The sequence below is a fragment of the Oncorhynchus nerka genome, linkage group LG7, assembly GCF_034236695.1.
Source record: "Oncorhynchus nerka isolate Pitt River linkage group LG7, Oner_Uvic_2.0, whole genome shotgun sequence".
NCBI classification, from domain to species: domain Eukaryota; kingdom Metazoa; phylum Chordata; class Actinopteri; order Salmoniformes; family Salmonidae; genus Oncorhynchus; species Oncorhynchus nerka.
The window spans coordinates 33,540,165-33,554,902 of record NC_088402.1 but is presented as its reverse complement, the minus strand read 5'-3'; the positions used below and the strand labels follow the sequence as shown (position 1 = coordinate 33,554,902).

Genomic DNA, 14,738 nt, shown 5'->3' with positions numbered 1-14,738 from the left:
CACCTACCCACTTGGTTCTGAATACAGCATCATACTGCACAGCCCTAATAAATTATATTGAACGTGCAAGTTAAATTACATTTATTTTGGGAGATGGATGATTTCAATTAGTGTACAGAACCCACTGGGCACACTACGTCATTTCAACGTAGATAATTGGGTAATATTTGATTGCGTTGTTGATAAATGGGATTACGACCTATATTCACCCACTCAAAGAGAGCCAAAAGTTAGTTGAATTTCCAATTTTTTAATCACGATGCTTTCCGCCATCTGAAAGCACAACTAAATTCCAATGGAAAAACAATGTCTGATTTTTGGTTTAGTTGTCACCCAAATGTATAGGACTGCGCTTTCAACCATTTAAAAGGTTGAAAGCAGCTAAATTAACATGGGAATACGTAGTATTTATTCATACAACATATTAATGTTATTTCACTGTGCTTCATCTAATAGCAGAAACAAATGACCTGGATTGCATTTTGAGATTACATTAAAAGTACATGGTGCAAGTGATCAGTGCCAAAATGCTGTGCAGATTATTACAGAAATTGTGAAGATCTCCACAGATGTGAAGACATACCGATGTCTGATCTTAATTTGATCACCCTGTTTCAGGAGAACTTTCAATGCAGGACATTTTTAAACTTTGAGGTTATAAAAATCCTTCTGAATTTAGTCATTTTCACTTGCGTCTCTATTCAATCAGATCCGCTTTAGCCGACATTCCGCATAGCAGTGTCAAGAGGTGGAACTGAGAGCTGTAAAATCCACGAGCGGCTCCTGGCATTCTACCTGAAGCGACATTGCCATTGGCTGCATGGAGTCACATTAACAGAAATCCCATGCAGCATTGTTTCCAAATTTGAACACTGGAATGTGAGATGTAATCTACATGATAGAAACCTTCATTATTTTTTTATTTTTTTTCAATTGAGCAACATTAGGGGCGGCAGGTAGCCTCGTGGTTAGAGCGTTGGGACAGTAACCGAAAGGAATCCCCGAGCTGCCAAGGTAAAAATCTGTCGTTCTGTCGCTGAACAAGGCAGTTAACCCACTGTTCCTAGGTCGTCATTGTAAATAAGAATTTGTTCTTAACTGACTTGCCTAGTTAAATAAAATAAAATAACATTTATTTCTATATGACCTACACTTTCTTGTTCTGAACTTCTAACACGTGCGGCTTTGTGACAATGATCGCAAGAGCAGCTGCTCACCGATTTGAGGGCTCCAACGCAGTTCCACCTCCAACACTGCCAAAACATCTGCTATGCGGGTGTCTTCTATCACCGGTTAACACTTGATCTGATGGAATCTAGGCCTTGATTTTCCCTTACGAAAAACCCACCAACCCCTACAAAAATGTCTATTAATTATAATCCACATCAATCCATTTCCTGTTGCTGCAGGATTATTTTCCTGCTGTAGCAAACTGGCTCAAATTAAGATCCTACATCTGTATCTACTGCTTGGATCGTTCCACCTGAGCCACTGGCTTAATCCCATTCTTGAATTCAAGATATGAATCCAACATATCATTTTTAAATTGTCGTCACGTTAATAGGCTATTTGTTGTATTTCAAAAGTGCTATTTGTTGTATTTCAAAAGTGATGTTGAATTGTGTTTGATTGTCAACTCAACCAAATATCAACATTTGAAAGAGATTTATCTTCTGCTTGGATAGTTCCATCTGTCTCACTTGACGAAATATCTGAGCATTTGGATTGACAAGGATCGTGTTTAAAAAGCCTATGGATGAGCTAGTTAAAAAGCTAAGATTTAAAGCTTATTTGTTAGGAATAGATATTGCGTCTCCCTAGTGGTAGGAAGCAGATTGTACAGTCAACTTTCTTGCCAGTTCATGACTATGGTGACACCATTTACCAGATTGCAGCAGCCACTACTCTTAAGCCTTTGGATGCCATCTACCATGGAGCCAAAAATACAAAATACATTAGAATTGGATGTTCTGGTGCTGCTCAGGTCATTTAAAATATTGATTGGGAATCTTCTTACTGAGGAATGTATCTGTTTTTCTTGAATATTTGTGTTGTATTTGTTTTACATTTTGACTTCATTTTGTCTCCTGAATTGTATATGCAGGGCTCCCTTGTGAAAGAGACCCTGGTCTCAATGGTGACTCCCTGTTTTAAAAAAAAAAATGAATTTAAAAAATCTGTCTTTAATTTCAGTTGGTCTACAAATGAATAATATATCTTGGATTTAAGTCTCCATCTTAATAAAAAATCTAAGTTATCGAATAGGACTAAATTGAATCAAACATTAAATGCACTTTAAATATAGTTTGATTTGGTCCTATTCTTAAACATTTTTGGTTGAGATGGGGACTTGAATCCAACATGTAATTTTGTTTTATTTGAAGACAAACTGGAATTAAGTGAATGGCACAGATGGAACTGACCAAGCAGAATATACATCTACTTCAAATGGTAATATTTTGTTGTGTTGACAACCAAACACAATTCAATATCATTACAATTTAATATCATTACATTTTAAATCAACCAGAGCTTGAAACCCTATTGTCTATTGTATTGTACATTTTGTTGAATTCTGTGTAAAAAACAACAATTGCTTTTGATGAATTTGCAAATGCCTTATAGGCCTAAATAGCGTCATTGATGATCGATAAAGTATGGTTACATTCAATTTGCTCCGTTAAAACTACCCTTTGGAATGACTTCGATAGCACCAGTGAATCTATTTAGTTTAGTGAAGATCTCCCGACAAACAATCATTCTCACAATAGCACATTGGTAAAAAGACAGTGACAAATATCATAGCTAAACAGGGCTGGGCTTGGTTAAAACCCTTGATGGGAGACCAAAGGATAGCTGTAGATCAATTCTCCAGGAGGAGCTGCCCAGCTATGTTATTTATTTACGTAAGGATTCAGATCCTTTGCTATGATACTCGAAAATTGAGCTCAGGTGCATCTTGTTTCCATTGATCATCCTTGAGATGTTTCTACAACTTGATTGGAGTCCACCTGGGGTAAATTCAATTGATTGGACATGATTTGGAAAGGCACACACCCGTCTATATAAGGCACCGCAGTTGACAGTGCATGTCAGAGCAAAAACCAAGCCATGAAGTCAAAGGAATTGTCCATAGAGCTCCGAGACAGGATTGTGTCGAGTCACAGATCTGGGGAAGGGTACCAAAAAATGTCTGCAGTATTGAAGGTCCCCAAGAACACGTGGGCCTCCATCATTCTTAAAATGGAAGAAGTTTGGAACCACCAAGACTCTATGGTCACTCTGACAGACCTCCAGAGTTCCTCTGTGGAGATGGAAGAACCTCCCAGAAGGACAACTATCTCTGCAGCACTCCACCAATCAGGTCTTTATGGTTAAGTGGCCAAATGGAAGCCACTCCTCAGTAAAAGGCACATGACAGCCTGCTTGGAGTTTGCCAAAAGGCACCTAAAGACTCTGACCATTAGAAACAAGATTATCTAGTCTGATGAAACTAAGACTGAACTCATTGTCCTGAATGCCAAGCGTCACGTCTGGAGAACACCGTAGGGATGGTACCAGATTAAGCATGGTGGTGTCAGCATCCTGCTGTGGATATGTTTTTCAGCTGCAGGGACTGGGAGACTTGTCAGGATCGAGGGAAAGATGAATGGAGCAAAGTACAGAGATCCTTGATGAACACCTGCTCAGGACCTCAGACTGGGGCGAAGGTTCACCTTCCAACAGGACAACAACCCTAAGCACACAACCAACACAACGCAAGAGTGACTTCGGGGACAAGTCTTTGAATGTCCTTGAGTGGCCCAGACGGAGCCCGGACTTGAACCCAATCGAACATCTCTGGAGAGACCTGAAAATAGCTGTGCAGTGACGCTCCCCATCCAACCTGACATAGCTTGAGAGGAATGGGAGAAACTCCCCAAATACTGGTGTGCCAAGCTTGTAGAGTCATACCCAAGAAGACTCAAGGCTGTAATTGCTGCCAAAAGTGCTTCAACAAAGTACTGAGTAAAGGGTCTGAATACTTATGTAAATGTGATTTGTATTTTATTTTTAATAAACTTGCAAAAATGTCTAAACCTGTTTTTGCTTTGTCATTATGGGGTATTGTGTGTAAATTGATGAACAAACTATTTAATCAATTTTAGAATATGCCCAATGTGGAAAAAAGGGTCTGTTACATTTCGAATGCACTAACTGAAAATTTGGCTTTGTTTTAAAAGTACTTATTTAAAATGTCTGAAATTTGGTTTCCATGATCCTGTGGTTGAATTGTCACCCTCAAAACAACAGTTTTGTATTTTCCACATTGGGCCAGTAACTGAAAGGTTGCTAGATCGAATCCCAGAGCTGACAAGGTAAAAATCTGTCGTTCTGCCCCTGAACAAACATCAAAATCATGTTGAAACAACGTTGATTCAACCAGCTTGAGCCCAGTGGGAATGTATTGCTTTTTAAATCTTGAGATCTGTGTTACTTAACTGAGCCCTGTTTACTTGTTGTGAACATATGTGTCCATTGTCCTGAACTTGTTCACATTCAGATTCTGCCCACATTTTTAGACGGGTGTAGACGATTATAACTGATTGATCATCTTCCGGACCACTTCTGGAGGTAGTCGGGGACGAATTGATTGGTTTGATGAAAGTTGTGGGAAAACTTAGTGACAGGTCAGTTTGTGGAGTTTGCAGGTGAGAGTCAAATAATGGAATGTCTCGAAGGGAGGCAGGTTGGAGGGCATTAAACACAAGGTTGCCAGTTCGAATCACAATGCACCTTTTGATTTCCAACCTTAGCCAACATACTGAAGGGCAGCTGAACTCGACTAACTTCGCTGGTTGAAAACGGCCTGTTGCATCATTATTAGTCAGACATTGATTCTAGTGTAAAAATGTACTAAACTCAGCAAAGAACGAAACGCCCCTTCACTGTCAACTGCATTTATTTTCAGCAAACTTAACATGTGTAAATATTTGTATGAACATAAGATTGAACAACTGAGACAAACTGAACAAGTTCCACAGACATGTGACTAATAGTAATGGAATAATGTGTCCCTGAACAAACGGGGGGTCAAAATCAAAAGTAAAACCGTTTCTGGTGTGGCCACCAGCTGCATTAACCTGTTGAATCTAGGGGGCACTATTTGCATTTTTGGAAAAATAACGTTCCCAAAGTAAATGAGCTATTTTGTCAGGACAAGATGCTAGAATATGCATATAATTGACAGCTTAGGATAGAAAACACTCTAAAGTTTCCAAAACTGTAAAAATATTGTCTGTGAGTATAACAGAACTGATATTGCAGGCGAAAGCCTGAGAAATATTTAGAAAGCTCTGCGTTCCTATGCCTCCCTATTGAGCAGTGAATGAGATATCAACCAGATTCCCTTTTCTATGGCTTCCCTAATGTGTCTAGTGTCACAATACATAGTTTTAGGCTTTTATTTTGAAAAATGAGCCTGAACGTCAACATTGCGTCAGTGGTCAGCTGGAGTTTCTCAGAGTGTTTTGTGCGTAAGAGACAAATGCGGCCATTGTTTCTCTCTTTCCTACTAAGAAGCCACCTGTCCCGGTTGATATATTATCGAATAGATATTTGAAAAACACCTTGAGGATTGATTATAAACAACGTTTGCCATGTTTCTGTCGATATTATGGAGCTACTTTGGAATATTTTTCGGCGTTGTTGTGACTGTAATTTCCGGTCGAATTCTCAGCCAAACGTGAAGAACTAACAGAGTTATTTCGGCTACAAAAATAATATTTATGGAAAAAGGGAACATTTGCAATCTAACTGGGAGTCTTGTGAGTGAAAACATCCGAAGCTCATCAAAGGTAAACGATTTAATTTGATTGCTTTTCTGATTTTCGTGATCAGGTTGCCTGCTGCTAGCTAGGCATAATGCTATGCTAGGCTATCGATAAACGTACACAAATGCTTGTCTTGCTTTGGCTGTGAAGCATATTTTCAAAATCTGAGATGACAGGGTGATTAACAAAAGGCTAAGCTGTGTTTCAATGTATTTCATTTGTGATTTCATGAATATGAATATTTTCTAGTAATATTTATGTCTGTTGCATTATCCTAATTAGTGTCAGTTGATGACAACGCTCCCAGATCCGGGATGGGAGTTACAAGATTAAGTACTGCAGTGCATCTCCTCCTCATGGACTGCACCAGATTTGCCAAGGCACCTGCAAGCTCCCGGACAATTCTGGGGGGAATGGCCCTAGCCCTCACCCTCCTATCCAACAGGTCCCAGACGTGCTCAATGGGATTGAGATCCGGGCTCTTCGCTGGCCATGGCAGAACACTGACATTCCTGTCTTGCAGGGAATCAAGTACAGAACGGGCAGTATGGCTGTAACGCACAGCGTTGAGATTGCCTGCAATGACAACAAGGTCAGTCCGATGATGCTGTGACACACCGCCCCAGACCATGACGGACGCTCCACCTCCAAATTGATCCCGGTCCAGAGTACAGGCCTCGGTGTAACACTCATTCCTTTGACGATAAACGCGAATCCGACCATCACCACAGGTGAGACAAAACCGCGACTTGTCAGTGAAGAGCACTTTTTGCCAGTCCTGTTTGGTCCAGCGACGGTGGGTTTGTGCCCATAGGTGAAGTTGTTGCCGGTGATGTCTGGTGAGGACCTGCCTTACAACAGGCCAACAAGCCCCCAGTCCAGCCTTTCTCAGCCTATTGCGGACAGTCTGAGCACTGATGGAGGGATTGTGCGTTCCTGGTGTAACTCAGGCAGTTGTTGTTGCCATCCTGTACCTGTCCCGCAGGTGTGATGTTCATATGTACCAATCCTGTGCAGGTGTTGTTACAAGTGGTCTGCCACTGCGAGGACGATCAGCTGTCCGTCCTGTCTCCCTGTAGCGCTGTTTTAGGTGTCTCACAGTACCGACATTGCAATTTATTGCCCTGGCCACATCTGCAGTCCTCATGCCTCCTTGCAGCATGCCTAAGGCACGTTCACGCAGATGAGCAGGGACCCTGGGCATCTTTCTTTTGGTGTTTGTCAGAGTCAGTAGAAAGGCCTCTTTAGTGTGCTAAGTTTTCATAACTGTGACCTTAATTGCCTACCGTCTGTAAGCTGTTAGTGTCTTAAAGACCGTTCCACAGGTGCATGTTCATTAATTGTTTATGGTTCATTGAACAAGTATGGGAAACAGGGTTTAAACCTTTTACAATGAAGATCTGTGAAGTTATTTGGATTTCTATGAATTATCTTTGAAAGACAGGGTCCTGAAAATGGGCCATTTCTTTTTTTGCTGAGTTTATAAAGTGTACATTTTCATAAAGTCAGTATCTTCCAAAACTGAGATTTGAGAGACATGGGGAAGCGGTTACATCCCTAGATCCATTGGCTATTTGAGCGTTGGGTTTTGATTTCACGTTTGCCCACCAACACAGGATGGTAACACCTAGCTCTTAAACTCTAGAAGGCATTCTGCCTTCTCCCTACAGTTTCCAGCCATTAGGTTCGCCCACGCCTGGCTCATGTGAACTACAATTCCGACGCGGTGTTTTAACGTTTAGAAACGTCAATAATCATCGCTTGCGATACAGCTTTCAAAACATATGGCCCTGATCTTTCACCAGCGAGCAAAAATATACATTTACTGTAGCAGTTTTGCACAGATCCATACAGCTATGGGTGCCTCCATCCAATGAAACCACTTCCGCTACACTTCCCAAGTTACGCTTACACACACCGGTGTTTGGCGCATGATAGACAGCTAACAAAACTGCCCTATGCAAAACTGCCCTATCCATCCAATGACTCTTGCGTGTAATGTAACCATGCCTGAAAGCAGAACCATTCAGAGGAGATGTGCAACTGGAGGGAAACGTAACAGAATCATGGGCTGAAATTCATTGAATAAAGTTGAGTAGAAACATACATTACATCAGCCAAGGTCATAGTTTCCTTACATTTATTAAAATATGCAGATCCTGAGTCTAGATAGAAGCAAACTAAGCATTCAGAAATCTGTAAAATGTGTTTATAGTCAATCTTTCTTATTGCACTTATCTTATTGCAATCCTTCTTATCCTAAATATATACCAACATTATAATATTTTAATCAAAGGTGTTTTTCCACTAAAATAATATCTTTACCATACTGAATATTTGTGAGAGAGAAGCTTTCTCCCCATGCTGTGTTGAAGGGCTATACTCCTGTGTTGTAGGGCTATACTCCTGTGTTGTAAGGCTTCTACACTCCTGTGTTGTAGGGCTATACTCCTGTGTTGTAGTAAGGCTTCTATACTCCTGTGTTGTAGGGCTATTCTCCTGTGTTGTAGGGCTTCTATACTCCTATGTTGTAGGGCTACTCTCCTGTGTTGTAGGGCTATATTCCTGTGTTGTAGGGCTATTCTCCTGTGTTGTAGGGCTTCTATACTTCCGTGTTGTAGGGCTTCTATACTCCTGTGTTGTAGGGCTATACTCCTGTGTTGTAGGGCTATATTCCTGTGTTGTAGGGCTTCTATACTCCTGTGTTGTAGGGCTTCTATACTCCTGTGTTGTAGGGCTATACTCCTGTGTTGTATGGCTTCTATACTCCTGTGTTGTGGGGCTATACTCCTGTGTTGTATGGCTATTATCCTGTGTTGTAGGGCTATTATCCTGTGTTGTAGGGCTATTATCCTGTGTTGTAGGGCTATTCGCCTGTGTTGTAGGGCTATTCGCCTGTGTTGTGGGGCTATTATCCTGTGTTGTAGGGCTATTATCCTGTGTTGTAGGGCTATTCGCCTGTGTTGTGGGGCTATTCTCCTGTGTTGTAGGGCTATTCTCCTGTGTTGTAGGGCTTCTATACTTCCGTGTTGTAGGGCTTCTATACTCCTGTGTTGTAGGGCTATACTCCTGTGTTGTAGGGCTATATTCCTGTGTTGTAGGGCTTCTATACTTCCGTGTTGTAGGGCTTCTATACTCCTGTGTTGTAGGGCTATACTCCTGTGTTGTAGGGATATACTCCTGTGTTGTAGGGCTATTCTCCTGTGTTGTAGGGCTTCTATACTTCCGTGTTGTAGGGCTTCTATACTCCTGTGTTGTAGGGCTATACTCCTGTGTTGTAGGGCTATATTCATGTGTTGTAGGGCTTCTATACTTCCGTGTTGTAGGGCTTCTATACTCCTGTGTTGTAGGGCTATATTCCTGTGTTGTAGGGCTTCTATACTTCCGTGTTGTAGGGCTTCTATACTCCTGTGTTGTAGGGCTTCTATACTCCTGTGTTGTAGGGCTATACTCCTGTGTTGTAGGGCTTCTATACTCCTGTGTTGTAGGGCTTCTATACTCCTGTGTTGTAGGGCTATACTCCTGTGTTGTAGGGCTTCTATACTCCTGTGTTGTAGGGCTATTATCCTGTGTTGTAGGGCTATTATCCTGTGTTGTAGGGCTATTCGCCTGTGTTGTGGGGCTATACTCCTGTGTTGTAGGGCTATTCTCCTGTGTTGTAGGGCTATTATCCTGTGTTGTAGGGCTATTATCCTGTGTTGTGGGGCTATTCTCCTGTGTTGTAGGGCTATTCTCCTGTGTTGTAGGGCTATACTCCTGTGTTGTAGGGCTACTCTCCTGTGTTGTAGGGCTACTCTCCTGTGTTGTAGGGCTACTCCCCTGTGTTGTAGGGCTACTCTCCTGTGTTGTAGGGCTACTCTCCTGTGTTGTAGGGCTACTCTCCTGTGTTGTAGGGCTACTCTCCTGTGTTGTAGGGCTACTCTCCTGTGTTGTAGGGCTACTCTCCTGTGTTGTAGGGCTACTCTCCTGTGTTGTAGCGCTATTCTCCTGTGTTGTAGGGCTACTCTCCTGTGTTGTAGCGCTATTCTCCTGTGTTGTAGGGCTATTCTCCTGTGTTGTAGGGCTACTCTCCTGTGTTGTAGGGCTACTCTCCTGTGTTGTAGGGCTACTCTCCTGTGTTGTAGCGCTATTCTCCTGTGTTGTAGGGCTACTCTCCTGTGTTGTAGCGCTATTCTCCTGTGTTGTAGGGCTACTCTCCTGTGTTGTAGGGCTACTCTCCTGTGTTGTAGGGCTACTCTCCTGTGTTGTAGCGCTATTCTCCTGTGTTGTAGGGCTATTCTCCTGTGTTGTAGCGCTATTCTCCTGTGTTGTAGGGCTATTCTCCTGTGTTGTAGCGCTATTCTCTTGGGTGAAATGTCCTTTGACCACAGAGAACTTGTCTTTTTATCTTCTGGTCAGCTCTTCAGCAATAATGTCAGCAAAAATACTTTTGCAGCTGTCTTATAAAATCTTAGAAACTCTATTGAAGTCTGATGGACAGCTATGAGGATCACAAACATCAGAGCTCCTTTTCTTCTTAAGCTCGAGAAAAACGTCCAATCCCTGTTTAGTAGTCCTCTAGCTTTAGTAGAGCACTGCACAACCTCAGGCTCTCACATTGCACACACACACACTCAGTCTTGAGTCTGCATGGCCCTCCTCTGTGACGCAATGGCGATGGACTTCTTGCGTAATGCGGAGGCGGCGGCCTCAGTGATGCCATGATAACTGTCGGTCTCGGCCGAGTCCTCGCTGTTCTGAGACTTGGTGGAGTCCTGGAAGTCTGGTTTCTGTCTCAGCGTTCTGTTCTGCTCCTCCTTCAGCTCCAGGTAGGACCGAGAGAATGTGTGGAAGATGGAGGTGACGGGGAACGCCATCAGGAGGATCCCACTGAGGATGCTGCTGAGCGCCACCACCTGACCCGGGATGCTCCGCGGCACCATATCCCCGTACCCCACCGTTGTCATGGAGATCACCGCCCACCAGTAGGTGCCAGGGATGCTGGTGAAGTCATACTTGGCGCCCATCTCGCTCTCCGCCAGGAACACCAGAGGGGAGAAAAGTGCCATGGCAACACACAGGAAGAGGAGGAGCAGGCCGAACTCACGGGTGCAGCGTCGGACCGTCAGGCCTAAGGTCTGCAGCCCCAGGGAGTGGCGCGCCAGACGCATCACGTAGAAGATCCTCAGGGCCCGGAGTACCCGCAGCACCAGGCCCACCTTCTCCAGGTAGTTATTCCCGCCGCTGGGCTTCTCCCCTCCCTCAGACAGAGAGTCTACGATCAGGGTAATGTAGTAGGGCAGGATGGCCACCACGTCGATGATGTTGAGGGGCGTCTTCAGGAACACACACTTGCTCGGCGTCTGGATGAAACGCAGCAGGAACTCCAGAGAGAACCAGGCCACACACACCGTCTCCAGGACAAAGATATTGTAGCACCTCTGAGAACACTCACCCTGGAAGACAGAGGGAACCGTGTTAAGAAAAACACAGTGGAAGAGAGAGAACAGTGTTAAGGGGTAAAAGTGTGAAGGTGAGCAACAATTATAATGCAAGACATTGTTAGGAAAGGACAATACATTCACTATTATAAAACACTATGGACAACTGTCTCCTAAATCACACAAGTCAGTTGTTCCTATCTGGCTCGAAGGGCCAGTTCAAGAGCCACCAGTGGTGCCAAACTCCTCTACACCAGCGTGGGGGAGCTGGGGAGAAGAGGAGAGAGAGGGTGCCAGACTCCTCTACTACACCAGCGTGGGGGAGCTGGGGAGAAGAGGAGAGAGAGGGTGCCAGACTCCTCTACTACACCAGCGTGGGGGGGGGCTGGGGAGAAGAGGAGAGAGAGGGTGCCAGACTCCTCTACACCAGCATGGGGTGGAGGGTGCCAGAGCAGTGATTGAGGGAGAGCTGGAGAGGGTTTTGTACTCTGATGGAGCAGCACACAAAAAATCTGAATGTTCCTGCTAGTTGATTGGGATCAACAGGAAAAGAGATCCGTTTCTTTGATCAAACAGCCAGAGGGAGATGTCAATTTGTCTTCCTTTGTATTATAAAATAGGCAGGCTGTCTGTCGGCAGTACTTTACATGATTTATAAAGGTAAGAGGAGAGGCTTTGATGATTCATTGAGGTTGAACACTGACTGAGGAAACACTATTCCCTTCCTTTAATAGACAAGACAGTTGGGCTATACAGTACAATGTACAACTCTTTTAGACAAACCACTCTGGTACCAATATCTGGTCATACATACAGAATCTTTGTACCCAATATATAAATTACTGGTGTCCATCCACACCAGTAATCTCTCTCTCTCCATTAAGTGAACATGATTTCCTTCCTGGGATCAGCAGGTAGAAAGCTAAAGCCAACTGTGACTACATTATAAATATATTATAAATACATTTACTTCTGACATGCTGAAACATCCTTACTTCCTGTAGGGTAATACATTTTACGTCTGCTCTAAATTGGTCCATAAATATTATAGAACTGTAATTACATGTGATTATGAAAACAGGCCCAGAAGGAGAACTGTGAGAAAGGGGGAGGGGATGGAGAAGGGGGTGGATGCGTAAAGCCATCTATGATTATTTATTTGTATAAAAGAAATAACCCAAGCTGTTGGTCCTCCTTTCATTGCACTCTTACTCTGGGAAACCTAGCTATGCTTCCTCAACATGTTTAAAGAACAAGTGAGCATAAAATAATGTCTTAATTACTTTTGCCAACTTTTTGTGACTTGCCTTCCATTTCATTATACATTCTACCCAATTACTCCTTAAATGTTAATAGGGAACATGTGTCTTTGTGCAGCTATTGAGCTCTAACCTGTTAGAGAATCATCCCTTGTGAATAAGAGGTGCTTAAAAACCAATCCAGTGTATCCTTGGAAACATACAACATCGCATAGTGAGGAGGGAGAGTAAGAACAGAGCTGGGGGACAATTTAGATTCTCATTATTGTCGTAAATATAATTTAATCAAAGCAAATCTGTGTATCTGAAAGGCTTAGAAGGCAGAACAGAAATAAACATTTCAGAAAACAACCTTTCTTCCATGTTTACTAATTCAGACAACATGCAACCACGTCACTATGCTTGGCTATTCACAGAGCACAACGATAAACCCACTGGCACAGACGTCTGGTTGAGTTATCAACTAACGTGAATTTAACATGAAGCTAACAAAAGATGCCACCATGACATTGGATTTAGGTTAAAAAAAAGAGGAAATTCCCTTGAGTTGATGACTTTTGTAAATCCAATCAGTTTTCCACGTTGATTCAATGTCATCACATAGATTTTTTTTGTTTGTTAAAATGACATGGAAACGATGTTGATTCAATCAGTTTTTTTTGTGTGCACCTGTAAAACATATTTACAATTTGGCCAGTCGTTGTTGTTGTAGTAACGTTGTCCTTTGATGGGAATCTTTCTAGTGGAGTAGGCTACATGCACCGCAGGCCCCCTTCCCCCCTTCCCCATGCCCTACAGTGCTCTGTGATACACAGACACGGCCACAGTGGATCAAATTAAAAACACACAATTATCCGATTCAGCAAACATGCTACTCTGACCGTATCAGAGCTCCAGACAGGCGTGTACCAGCCATGAAGTGTGTTAACCAAACTTTCCCCACTCAGGCCCCCCTGCGCACGCCACGTCTATTTCTATGGCAACAAGCACTGTTCATGAAACAATCTGTTCACACCCCTCTTGTTGGCGGAGAGAAAATGTTGCAGATTTAAAGCGGGGTGAGGACAGGACTGTTAACATAGCAGCTATGAACATGGCGGCCATTTTTGAATTTCAAGACTTCCTCATCTGATAACACACATTTCTTTGGTCTAGATTCTCCAACTTCTGTTTTGACCCCTGGGTTGAATTGAAACAATAGCTGTTGATGACTTTGCAAATGCTTTAAAAGGCCTAACTAGTACAATTGATGATAATGATGTATTAAGTATGGTTACATTTCCTTTGCTGTGTTAAACCTACCCTTTGGAATGACTTTGATAGCAACAGTGAATGTATCTAGTTTTAAGTGGGGATCTCATTCATTATTCTCATGATAGCACAGTGAGTGACAAAATCATATCTATTCAGGGCTGGGTTAAGACCCTGGATGGGAGACCAAAGGTAGATGTAGATACATCAATTCTCCAGTAGGTGGTGCTGCCCAGCCTATTGTTATTTTTTCTGATAGTGGATATAATATTGAAGATCTGATTTTGTTTTAAAGGTATAAGTGCAACAGAGAAACCTTGTATAAAACATGTTGACATTTTAAAATGGGAAAGCTGTTCTGAATGTGGCAGTGGTATCTAGTGGAAATCGCTCTGTCATTTCCCTTATTGCAAAAATGTTACACTGTTCGCTCAATTTCAGACTGTAGACTGACACTTGGTAGTACATGTAGACTGTAGGCTGACACTTGGTAGTACATGTAGACTGTGGGCTGACACTTGGTAGTACATGTAGACTGTGGGCTGACACTTGGTAGTACATGTAGACTGTAGGCTGACACTTGGTAGTACATGTAGACTGGGCTGACACTTGGTAGTACATGTAGACTGGGCTGACACTTGGTAGTACATGTAGACTGTAGGCTGACACTTGGTAGTACATGTAGACTGTGAGCGACACTTGGTAGTACATGTAGACTGTAGGCTGACGCTTGGTAGTACATGTAGACTGGGCTGACACTTGGTAGTACATGTAGACTGGGCTGACACTTGGTAGTACATGTAGACTGGGCTGACACTTGGTAGTACATGTAGACTGTGGGCGACACTTGGTAGTACATGTAGACTGTAGGCTGACACTTGGTAGTACATGTAGACTGTAGGCTGACACTTGGTAGTACATGTAAACTGTGGGCTGACACTTGGTAGTACATGTAGACTGTAGGCTGACGCTTGGTAGTACATGTAGACTGTAGG

General features: G+C 42.9%; 1 protein-coding gene across 2 annotated transcripts in view; it reads right to left on the bottom strand.

Annotated features, from left to right (window-relative positions):
- Positions 1 to 10,090: 10,090 nt before the first annotated feature.
- The window catches only part of LOC115131486 (potassium voltage-gated channel subfamily G member 2-like), a 30,740-nt gene continuing 26,092 nt past the window's right edge, over positions 10,091 to 14,738 (bottom strand). For both annotated transcript variants that reach the window (XM_029663250.2, XM_065020446.1), the window contains exon 4: positions 10,091 to 11,248. In XM_029663250.2, coding sequence (XP_029519110.1) covers positions 10,427 to 11,248 — 822 coding nt within the window. In that variant the 3' untranslated portion in view covers positions 10,091 to 10,426. The remainder of the gene's footprint in view (positions 11,249 to 14,738) is intronic.